This window comes from Otolemur garnettii, unplaced genomic scaffold, assembly GCF_000181295.1.
Source record: "Otolemur garnettii isolate 467f Iridium unplaced genomic scaffold, OtoGar3 scaffold00056, whole genome shotgun sequence".
In the NCBI taxonomy this organism is placed as follows: domain Eukaryota; kingdom Metazoa; phylum Chordata; class Mammalia; order Primates; family Galagidae; genus Otolemur; species Otolemur garnettii.
Genome location: NW_003852451.1, coordinates 8,604,231 through 8,616,472, shown reverse-complemented (window position 1 = coordinate 8,616,472; position 12,242 = coordinate 8,604,231). Strand labels below are relative to the sequence as shown.

Here is a 12,242-nt window from a genome sequence, read left to right as displayed (position 1 = left end):
GGGAACTTAGTGCAGCCCTCCCCAGGTCACCTCTGGAGGGGGGGGGAGTGTGCTTAGGGAACTTAGTGCTGCCCTCCCCGGGTCACCTCTGGGGTGTGCGCCTCGGGAACTTAGTGCACCCCTCCCCAGGTCACCTCTGGGAGGGGGGGGAGTGTGCTTAGGGAACTTAGTGCAGCCCTCCCCGGGTCACCTCTGGGGGTGTGCGCCTCGGGAACTTAGTGCACCCCTCCCCAGGTCACCTGGGGGGAGTGCTTAGGGAACTTAGTGCCGTCTCTCCCTAGGTCACGCGTGGATATGGATATGTGTCCTGATGTTTGTAGCATCCCTCCTCAGTCATCAGTCCTTTCTAGGAACTTCTCTGTTCACCTTGCCTTCTACTTAGGTTGACCTCTCTCTTACCCCAGGGACCCACCTTGTCTCCCCCCCACTCCTGGAGCTAGCTGCCTTTCTCCTGCTCTGCCCTTGCCTCTCCTGTCCTTTCGGGCAGTGCCTCTCCCAGCCCTGCCTCTCTCTCCTCCTGGGCTCTCCAGCACTTCCTGTGCCAGCTGCTGCCCACATTCTTTTCTCATTGGGCCAACCCACTCTAAGTCTCAACCTTCGGCCCTATTTTTCCTCTTTTGGCGATTTCTTCCCCTGCCCGTGCAGCTCTGCACTCCTCCCACTCTCATTCTCTAGCCATCTGTCCTTTCTGCACCTCAGCTCAGCCTGGAGTTGCTGGGATCCAGTGAGGTCTGAAATTTCCCCCCTCCCCGCAGCCCCTCTCAGCTGGGTTCCTCTCCCTCATCATGTGAGCTCAAACTGGGAAGGACACTGCTCTCTCCATTCGTAGGTCTCTGCCCTCCACTAAGTTCTTAAGTCCTGTGGATTCTACTTCCTGAGTACTTTGCTGTCAGGGACTATTTATATGTATTTAAAAGTTCTACTTAAGTTTTCCTATGACTTGATGAGGCAATGTTGCTCTCTTGAGAGAGAGGTTAAGGGTGCTCCTCAAATACTGGTACAGGTATTTATAAGGGAGAGAAAAATACCAGGTAGTGAAGTGAGTTTTTGTAAAACATGACTTTTTTTTTTTCTTGGCTGGGGCTGGGTTAGAACCCACCACCTCTAGCATATGGGGCCAGTGCCCTATTCCTTGAGCCACAGGTGCCGCCCAAAACATGATTGTATTTTAAATACTCATCTATGGGAATCTCCCTATTTAAAGAATATTCTATCGAAGTTAGATAGCAGTTGTTTGTCATAATGAGAATTCTTCACTTAATGCATCTTTTTGCTAGCACTGTCCAGACTTTAGTTTTCTGTAAGTAGAGGTAATATTTGCTTATAAATACTAAAAATTTTTTAAAAGAAGGGGTCATAGACCTGATATTTATTTAGGCACTCTTATTAAAGCATGATTTCAAGTAAAGTAGAAAGAACCTGAGGTGATAAGTATTAGTCACTGAGATAGGACAGCGCCTATGGCTCAGTAAGTGGGGCACCAGCCCCATATACCGAGGGTAGTGGGTTTGAGCCCGGCCCTGACCAAACTGAAACAGAAAAATGGCCGGGCATTGTGGCGGGCGCCTGTAGTCTCAGCTACTCGGGAGGCTGAGGCAGGAGAATTGCCTGAGCCCAGGAGTTGGAGGTTGCTGTGAGCTGTGATCCCATGGCACTCTACTGAGGGCAATGGAGTGAGACTTTGTCTCTAAAAAAAAGGAAAAAACACCACCAGTTAAATAGTCACTGAGATAAAACTCAGCACACGTAGCACAAGTGGGTGACATTTTCTTCTCCAGCCTTAGGTCTGGTGATCTGTTTTTTAATCTAGAAAAAAGGAAGATTTATCCTTTTCACTTTGTAGTACAAAAGGTAGGTCCCAATTCCCTTCTCATCTGCTAAGAGGATTTTCCCCACAGTGTGTTCTGATGTGTGCCAGTGTGATTGTGACCCTGAGTCTGCTGTGTCTGCACAACAGTTACACACTGTTGGTGTCACATGCGGAGGGAAACAGCAGTGATCACCAGTGCCCATGCACTCTGGGACATCTGTGAGACCAGAGCCATTTCTGTGTATACACTTTGCAAAAAATAATACTTTTATTTCCCATTTCAAATGAGTAGCATCAGAACTTGGAACAGTTAGCATAACATGATTATTAAAAACAGTATTTTAGTGCAGAATTTTTTTTTTTTTTTTGAGACAGAGCCTTAAGCTGTCCCCCTGGGTAGAGCTGTGGTATCATAGCTCACAGCAACCTCCAACTCCTGGGCTCAAGCAAGTCTCCTGCCTCAGCCTCCCAAGTAGCTGGGACTATAGGCGCCCGCCACAATGCCCGGCTATTTTTTGGTTGCTGCCGTCATTGATGTTTTGGCAGGCTCAAGCTGGATTCGAACCCATCACCTTAGGTGTATGTGGCTGGTGCCTTAGCCGCTTGAGCCACAGGCACCAAGCCATTAGTGCAGAATTGTTAATTCACCTACTTCATTAAATTTTTTTTCAAATCACAAGTATATAAACATCTTTTCAGAGATAATAATTGATGAAAAATGAATATTCATAGATACTCATATACACTTAAACTTTAGCATACTAGTGAGCTGAAAAGAACAATTACTTTTTAAATATGAGATCATGACTGAAGTATCATATTAGAACTCAAGGAGATTTTCTGACTCCCCAAAACTACTCTAAGTAATAAATGACTCCAGTGATTTTTTAATGATACAATTTAAAATGTTGATTATGAACAATTTCAGTAACATAGCAAACATAAATGGCATAAAGAGCCCACAAATTCTGCCACATTTGCTTTTTTATCCCTTTTTTCCTTCTTGCTATCTTTAAAACAAATCCCAGATAGCATGTCACTTGACCCAAACACCTTTCAGTATAAATGCCCTCAGAATGTGGCATTTCCTTCAAAACCGCAGTGCCCTTATCACACCAGCTCTGCTCTGTGCTTTGAGGAAGGCTCTTGCATTTTGAAGTAAATCACGGGGACTTGGATCTGCCTGTGGCTCTGAGGATCCCACCTGCCATCCAAGGGGCCTCCGTCTTCCTGAAGGGCTTCTGTATCTTGCCTTGTCAAACAGAAAAGATTTGTAAAGGGAACTTGTGAACAGTAATAAAACCCCTTTCCTTTCACAGCTAAAAACACAGTTTTATTAACATAAATGAAAAATGATCAACTGGTATTTGACATACAGGTGTGACCAAGAGGTTCACTCTTTGATAGAAGTAACAGGAGTGTCCAGCCAGATTTTTCGAGGCCTGTTTTCCTTAACTGTGGTGTCAGGTATTGTGAAAAGTGTGTACAGACATTTTTTGTGTTCAGCAGTTTTCATTGGTGTTTGTGTACTCGATGTATAATCCAAGATGACAGCTCTTCCAGTGTACAACAGAAAAGAAAAAAGGTTGGACACCCCTGAACAACTTAACAAAACCAAAGTATGAGGGTCACAATTAAGTATTTGCAAGCAGTGTTTTATTCATCCTAAAAAGACATTTCCCGCTGTGTGGGGCAAGGCTTGGCCTCATTGCCTCTCAGAGCAGCTCTCACCTCTTCCAGGACCCTGTGGGTTCCCATCCTAACGCCCTGGTCTATTAGTTGCTAACTATCAGTACAGAGTGGATTTCTGTTTCCCTGGGAAAACTTGAAAGCCGTTGTGCTCAACACAAGGAGAGAGCACAGTAGGTTGCCTCACACAGTCTCTTTCTTGTCTTAAAGTTTCCTTTTTTTAAAACAATCCACAAACCCACTAGAGTAAAACCTTAGTGGTTTGTCCCCCTGCCACAGACTCTTGCTGATGACTGGTGAGTAGGCCATGGGAGAGTGGCCAGTGGCCTGTGAGAGCACAGGCTGTGACATGAGACTTAGGCTGAACCAGTGAGAAGAGTGACCCTTTTCCCTCCTTCCCCAGGAGATCCACCTGTGACTGTTTAGTAGTGCTGTGCTAGGAGAGGGAAGCCCCTCTTTATTTTAAGCCCTGAACTCAACATGTGTAAGAATGGTTCTTGCCAAAATAGGCAAGGAGCACAGGAATCGCTGAGAAACTAGTAGAATTTCTCAGGAAAGAAGTTGGGAGAAGCCTCCTGCCCTTCAGGGCTGTCTTTATCTAGCCATCAATACTGGTTCATTTTTAGTGATTGCTTTCTGGGTGTATTCTAGAAGTTCTGTCAAATGCCTTGTGAGACCAAATTTAGCCGAAACAAGTGTAACTACTGTGTTTGTATTTTCTCTCTCTCTCTCTCTTTTTTTTTTTTGGTCAATGTTTTAATTGGCTGATAGTAATTAAGATGTTTAAAAATCAGGTTAACTCTTTGTTATCTCTTAACTCAGATCATCAGTAAGTCATCAGATAGAGCATTCAGTACTTGATGAATTATAAAACATGCTAAATAAAAGCTGGGCACTGTAGCTCAGTAGTTACAAACTACTCAGGCCTGCTTCGCCAGCCCTAGAAACCAGGGGAGGTGAGTTCAAACCTTGCCTGGGCCTGATTGAAAAACAAAACAAAACGTGCTACCTAAAAATCTCAAAGTTTACATTTAACAAATTAGGTTAAGACTGAGAAATAGGAGGGTGTCTCGCTCTTATTATATATACTTCATGAAGTCCGTTTCTTGTTGACTTAATGTTAAATTTCTTCATATGCCTTTATTAATACTACAGCATGATGATGGCCTTGGTTTTACACAGATCTTGCCTGAATGCCAGTGTTTGGCCATATGGCTAACTACAAACTTCCTGGGGTTCAGTGTGGCTTCCCTGGACCAGGCATTGTTGCTCTGTCAGCCCCTGCCCTTGGCACTGAGCGTGTGTGTGTTGGGGGGAAGCGGGGGGGTGTGCTGTTCTACATGTGTGTACCACCAGGACAGAAATTGTCCTTCACCACGCTCCAGCCACACAAAACCAAGCTATGCCAGAGCTCTCTGGAAGGGTAGGAGCTTACTTTTGATAAGCTCCAGTTAGCAAACCCAAAGAGCCTGATGGTGCTGATAGCCCCTTCCTGCTTTGGATAGTCTGTGTTCCTGACTGTCCTGCCTCGGCCTCAGCCTCTGCCTCTGCTTCCTCCCTTGTTATCCCTTTAAAATGCCCAGTCACCTCTGCACATATCAGAGTGGAGTTTGGTTCACACAGCACTCATGTCCTTGCTGCAGTAGTTATTACTGATTAAAGCCTGTCCTTACAGCTTTAGCTGGTATAGCTTGGTTTGTGTGGACACCAGTCACAAGTACTGTGTGTGCTTGCATCACTGTGTTCCCCAACCGCTACTGACTGCAGGGACCAGGGAGTCCTTTCCTCTTTGCCCGTTTGTTAAAAAGTTTATTGGTAGCCACAGGAAGAAATTAAATATTTTCATCATATTTAGTAGCACACTCATGTATGTAGCATTTTGAAATAGGAATAGATTTGAAATTGACATTCAGGAGGCAGAATGATCAACTTTTACAAGTAGTTAGAAGTCAAGATGGACGAGGACACCTGCCAGCTGACTCCAGTCCTGAATCCTTTGCAAAGGAAAGGATGTTTCCTAACAGATTTGGATTATTTGTGCCAAACAGGCCAAGCAGTTTCCAGCATCACTGGCATCTTCCACTCAGACAAAAAGCACACCTTCACCCCTCAGGGCTCATGGGGAGTGAAGAGCCTAGGCCCTTGAGCCTTGTTTCAAAGACTTGCTGTAAAGCGGTGTTCCTGGAGTATTCCTCTCTTCCTCATTCAATGTCCAGTCACCTCTGCCCATATCAGAGTGGAGTCTGAAAGTAAGAAAACTGCAGACTTCAGCACAAGTGATTTCATTTTTTAAAATGTTTTTAATAAGACAGTTTTCTTAGCACCTGTTAAGTACCAATCATATAAAAGTTCAACTGTTCCAAAGAATATATAATGAAAAGACCCCTCCTGCTGTACTCAAGTCTATTAGAGGTAGGAATTTCTCAGTTATTTGTGTACCCTTCTGGAAATAATCTAGTTAAATGCATTTTTTATTGATTCTGTAGTCAGACTATTCCCTTTTACCACCAGAAATTACGATGTAGGTGGTGTGTCTTAGAAGGGTAAATACTCTTAAAAATGGAGCCTGAAAGAGTTGAGGAAGAATATTTTAATATTAGGAAACATTTAACATTAAATTTGAGGCCTAAAGCAGATAGAAGATCTCATTCTCTGAAAATTTTTAAACATAAGGTAGTCTCTCATCTTACTGGGTTAGTTTACAAGTGTTCTTTTCTGCTGTTAAGACATGAGACAACTTCAAAATTACGTACTTAACCCAAATATACAGGTAGTTAGGAAATTATGTTTCATCTCTTTTAAAAAAAAAGAAAATATTATATTAGTCAGACCTGGCCACGAGGCACATTTGAAGGCCAGTGTTTTAGAAGCCAGCAGGGAGGTCTTTGAAGTACGGTTTTACTTAGCAACATCTCAGAACAGAAAGGGCTCCTTCCAACGCAAAAAAGGGAATGCACGGCTGTCCTTTCATTTCTCTGTCCACAGCTATACGTGCCTATGTTTGCCACCTCTGGTGCTAAGGTCACTAGTAGGAATTTGTATCAGTTTTTTAATCTGATTCCCTAAGCTTTAAATTAAAAAAGCACATTAATGGGGAAAAGTTATCTCCTTCTGGAACTAGTTCCAATATTATAAATTAAACTTTATTATAGAAGAGGTGAACATTTATAGAATTTAGATGAGTACCAGGGTCCAAAAGTGAAGGTAATGATAAGATGCCACTGCTTGTAAAACATGTATCTTCCCAATGATTTTATATGCTCCCCTAATCCCTTTGGTTTGTAGTTTGGTTCATTTTAAACTACAGTAATAACTGTATTTGTTTTTAAATAATTATATGTAAAAACAGTTTAAAATTGAGTACATTGAAATGAAGAGACGTGTAGATACCATAATTGCATTGCTATTTAAAACTGCCCTGCGGTGAGTATATTCAAGGTTACAGAATAAATAGAACCCAAAGAGGCAGCCATTGAAGTGGTATGCGCCGACCCAGGGATTTCTACCAGCTGTATGGTCTTGGTGTGCTCCTTAAAGAGGGGACGTTGTCCTGCCCTTCTGAAGCCTGGGAGCCACCAGAGGAAACAGCAGGAAGACAGAAGACAAATTCACAGAATCTGTTGCTGAAAGTGTTTGGGGGCCGGTTTCATGGGAGGATTTGTCCATTGGTTTATAGTTTAAGGAAGAGATTGCTCTTTCATTTATAGGAAAATTTGGGCAAAGGCCAAAGATTTGGGTAAAAATTGACTTACGGATAGTCGCTGAGCACCCACTCATAAAAGCAGCATGTAAGATCTCGTGAGTGTAGACCTGCCCTTGCCTCGGGAAGCTTGCAGTTTTCTGGGCAGACAGACATGTAAAACCAGAGCCCAAGTTTAGTCTTATGGGGTCTGTGGCTACAGAAGGCTGATTCGGTGTGATGGGTCCCCAGAGGGTTTACATGTGATGTTCAAGCACCTGTTAATTACCAATTGCTGTACAAGACATTAGAGATAAACACAGCCATAGTCTTTGCTGGAAGGGACCCCGTTGTGTGTTTAGCTCAGAGGAAGGACATAATTGTGCATTTCCTCTGATACATGTTGACTATGAAAGATCCATGGCAGATCCAGAAGGGAGATGACAAGAACAGAGTTGAATGTATGACTCTGGGGCTCAGGGCAGAGGCTTGGGCAGGGAGTCAACAGCGAACTGGATCCTTGAGGCTGTGGGCATCATTCTGTTCTTCTAGAAAGGAGAGAGAAGGCGGCCTAGGTCCACATCTGAGGAGTGGTGGCTAGAGGAGGCGGGCTGAGGAGAAGGAGCTGGCACCAGCCTGTCAGAATCCGTTCATCACATGACCAGGATGGGGGCAGCAGCCGCTGAGACTGAGGCATTTGTGTGTGTTTATTCTTTATCACGAGAGTCTTCTGCCTTGTTCTGCTGCAGTACTTTGCTCACATAAGTTTTATCTCATCGGTAGTGATTAGGCATGAAAAGAACTTGTAGTGGAGGAGATTTTTAAATTCTAGTTTCGTGTTGTGTCCACGTTCTTCAGTTATCTGTGACATACTTGTTCCAAATAGTACCATCCTCTACCCTTGCTTGACAAGTACACTGTCAGTACTTCTTTCTCCTTTTTTCCCAGTCTTAATAGTCAGTTGTCTTCCCATGGAAACTGTACCTAGACTGGATTAATGACAGGGGATTTAGGGGCCTTTTTTTCCGCTCTGTTTTGCTTCTACATAATGTTGATGCTGATAACTCATGAAATTGCCAGTCCTTTATTCAGGAATCATATGTCTATTCTCTTGTCTGGTATCTTTTCTTCCCTAAAATGGAAAAATGTGTGTTAATTCAGAAGACCTTTCAATGCAGAGGCATTTCCTTCCTCCCTTTGCAAACAATGCTATGTGCCATGTGCCATACACTAAGACAGGTCCCAGTGGGATACAAGCAAGCAAACCAAAGTGGTCCAAGACTCAGCTTGGGCTGCTGTAACAAAAGCAGACTGCAGTGCTTAAAGAACATTTCTCATAGTTCTGAAGCAAGCAAGTCCAAGATCAAGGAAAGTACCAGTCATTCCATTTTCTAGGAGAGGCCATCTCCCTGGCTTGCAGGCAGTCACTTTCTCCCTGGGTCCTCACGTGGCCTTCCTTCAGTGAGTAGGAAAGAAAGAGAGAGACTATAGTTGATAGTCAGCCTCTCACTCTTCTTACAAGTGCCCTAGTCCCATCATGGGGCTCCCACCCTTATGACTTCATCTAAAGCTACTCACCTCCCAAAGGCCCCACCTTCAAATGCCATCAGCATATAAAATGTAGGGGATATGTAAACATGCAGTCCACGACAGTCCACGTCCTCAAAAGCTTATGGTCTGGTCTACATGAGGGGCAGGCAGAAATCAGATCACACTGCAAAGCTGTCAGAATAGTTATGTGCCAATGGTGCATCTAAGTGGAAGTTAAAGTCGTGTTCCATGCTCATTGAAAACTGCTCTCCAAGTGACGTTAAATGTCTGCCCCTGGCTGGTTTCAGCACATGTGGCCTGTGCTCCCACATTTGGATCCTGCAGCCAAGGCACATAAGAGCTTTGTCGACATGCCATCAGATACTTATTTTTTTCTGTTGACAGTCAAAATTTAAACATTTTGTGAAAAGAAATCTGTTTCTTTTTTTTTTTTTCATGTGTTTCTTATACATAGTAGTTTTGTCTGTTTTTCCTGTAAATGGCATACACTAATGAATCCATTGCTGCCTCTGGGAGAAATTGTTTTAACATTTTTAAGTGTTCATCCATTAAAATATAGGTCGTGTTTAAAGAGGTATTGATGAATGATTGATTTATTCTAAAATAGCTCTGTGGCTTGGCACCCATAGCTCAGTGGTTAGGGCACCAGACACATACACTGAGGCTGGCAGTTTCAGACCATGCCCAGGCCTGCTAAACAACAATGACAACTGCAAGAACGATAACAAAAAATAGCCAGGCACCTGTAGTCCCAGCTACGTGGGAGGCTGAGGCAAAAGAGTCGCTTAAGCCCAAGAGTTTGAGGTTACTATGAGCTATGACACCATGACACCCTACCAAGGGTGACGTAGTGAGACTGTGTCTCCAAATGAATGAATGAATAAATAGATAAATAAATAAAAATAGCTCTGTAAATTCTATGAACTTATTGCTACTTAAATAAAATATGTCTTCCCTTGCAATTAATCTATCTCAGTTGTCAGCATTTCTGTCCTAAAATTGCCTTTTGGGTTTTTTGTTTTGTTGTTTGCTTGTGGACAGGGTCTCACTCTCGCTGAGGCTGGTCTCAAACACTTGAGCTCAAGTGATCCTCCCACCTCAGCCTCCCAGAATGCTAGGATTACAGGTGTGAGTAAAACAAAGTCGCCCTTTGGTTGTCAGTTTGATTTATTCACTTAGCAGTGAATATTTATTGAGTGCTCATTGTGTCCCCAAAGCTCTGTTAGGTGCCAAGAGTATAGGTAGGGACAGTCTTTGCCCTCAAGGATCTCAGTATCAAAAGCAAAAGAAGCAAAGACCAAAAAAGCCTTAAATAACTTTCTCTTAGGGTAAATTCTAGCCTTTTTAATCAGACAGCCCTGGCTTGATCACTTCATGGCTTTGTCAGCTTGGCCTCTGGAGTTGTTTCTGGGCTATAAAATGGAGATAGTAGTGTGTGTGGTTGTTACTGTGAGATGCTGATGGAATGACAGACCACTGAGGCACAAAAGGGATAAAGTTGTTAATAGGAACAGATGCAGAAACTACAGAGACCATCACACAAAGCAGAAAATAGTGCAGCATGCTCCTCGATGGGGCCCGCCATCCAGGTCCCAAGGTTTCTCTTGGAACATCCAACTGGTAATGTCACTCACAGCAAGGGCATGAGCTGTGAGGTGCTCCTTCGCCATTCCTGCGGCAGAGGGGAGCATCCATTTAGCCTTCTTGTACCCTTATTCGTTAGCTCTGCCCATCTACCTGTGTGCACCAAACTAGCACTTTCCTGAGCATATGCTCTGAGACAGGTGAGACCACGGGAAACATCCTGGGAGCAGTCTCCACCATACTCGGGTGCGGGCCGAGGTCTGAGGTCTGCGGTCTGCACCAGCCATACTAGTACCTAACTCTCAGTTTGGACAATCAGCGAGGGAAAGCACAAAGTAGGCACTCAATGAGTGATTAGTACTGTTAATCATTAAATTAATTTTCAGTTAGTTCATAGATGCCATTATTAGTCTCAGTGAAATAAACATTAGCCATTAAACATTAGAAATAAAACATTATTTTGGGAGTATCTTCTTTTCCCAGTATGGTTAGATAACTTGATTACATATTACAAACGTATTTTGTATTTGGTCAAATACAATGTATTATATATTACAAATGTTTTTTCTCTTTGGTCAAATACAAACCTAAACTTTGTCTTCTAATTAGAGAAAAAACCTAACTGTTAATCTCCGCCACTTCTTTATTTTCCAGAAAAGCCAATGCATGTTATCTTTTTAAAGCCCATCTCGCACAACCAAACCAACAACAACAAAGTCCTCACAAATAGTGAAACAGTAATTTGCTGGTATTATTTGAAAATGTCTACACAGCATGCATATAATATGTTCATTCTGTAGGTAGTCACAGCTAAGTTTCTAGACACTAAGTGGATTATGTTACCCCTAAGTTACTTACCTGGTTTTTTGGTTTAGTTTTAAATATACTCTGTCCTCCTAAAACAAGTCAAGGGAGTGAGGTTTGTTTGCCAGAAACCACAGACCTTCCCCCCCCCTCCCCCCGGGTCAAGTGTCCTGTGCTCCGTTGCAGGTGCTGTTTGGCACAGCTGACGGGCAGGTGATTGTCATGGACTGCCATGGCAGGATGCTGGCCCATGTCCTCCTGCACGAGTCTGACGGTGTCCTAGGCATGTCCTGGAACTACCCCATCTTCCTGGTGGAGGACAGCAGTGAGAGCGACACGGACTCGGATGACTACGCTCCTCCCCAAGGTATTCGTTGGTCCTGCTCTCCTTGTCATCTGCCAGCAGGGAGCCAAGCACCATGGAGGGGGACAGACCCACATAGAGGCAGGAGGGTGAATTCTGTGGTGTGTACAGCACCCACACTCCCTGAGAAGCTCTCTTGAGCTGAAGTGCGAGGCAGGACTGCCTCATGTCTCTGACCTATGGCCCTCAGCTGTCCGTTGTCTCAGAATCATTGGTCTGGTGGATTACAGTGTCGGCTTAGATTTTCCTAGGTATAAAATGAGACGTATGGCTCTTCCTCTGTCCCTGGGGTATTGGAGGACTTAGTTGATTAGTGAGAATGAAGAAAGCTAGAGTTGAAAAATGTTATGCTATTGGGCAGCACCTCCGGCTCAGTGGGTAGGGCTCTGGCCACATATGCTGAGGGTGGCGATTCGAACCTGGCCCCGGCCAAACTGCAACAACAACAAAAATAGCCGGGCGTTGTGGTGGGCACCTGTAGTTCCAGCTACTAGGGAGGCTGAGGCAAGAGAATCGCCTAAGGAGTTGGAGTTTCTGTGAGCTGTGTGACACCATGGCAGTCTATGGAGGGCAAGAAAGTGAGACTGTCTCAAAAAAAAACCTGGCTCAGCACCTGTGGCTCAAGCACCTAAGGCGCCAGCCACATACACCTAAGGTGGCGGGTTCGAATCCAGCCCGGGCCCACTGCAACCAAAAAATAGCCGGGCGTTGTGGCGGGTGCTTGTGGTCCTAGCTACTTGGGAGGCTGAGGCAGGAGACTC

General features: G+C 44.1%; 1 protein-coding gene across 1 annotated transcript in view; it reads left to right on the top strand.

Annotated features, from left to right (window-relative positions):
- TULP4 (tubby like protein 4) overlaps positions 1–12,242 on the top strand; it is a 167,339-nt gene that overhangs the window by 106,575 nt on the left and 48,522 nt on the right. The window contains exon 4 of the mRNA XM_012806712.2: positions 11,304–11,484. Within this exon, the coding sequence (XP_012662166.1) occupies positions 11,304–11,484 (181 nt within the window). The remainder of the gene's footprint in view (positions 1–11,303; positions 11,485–12,242) is intronic.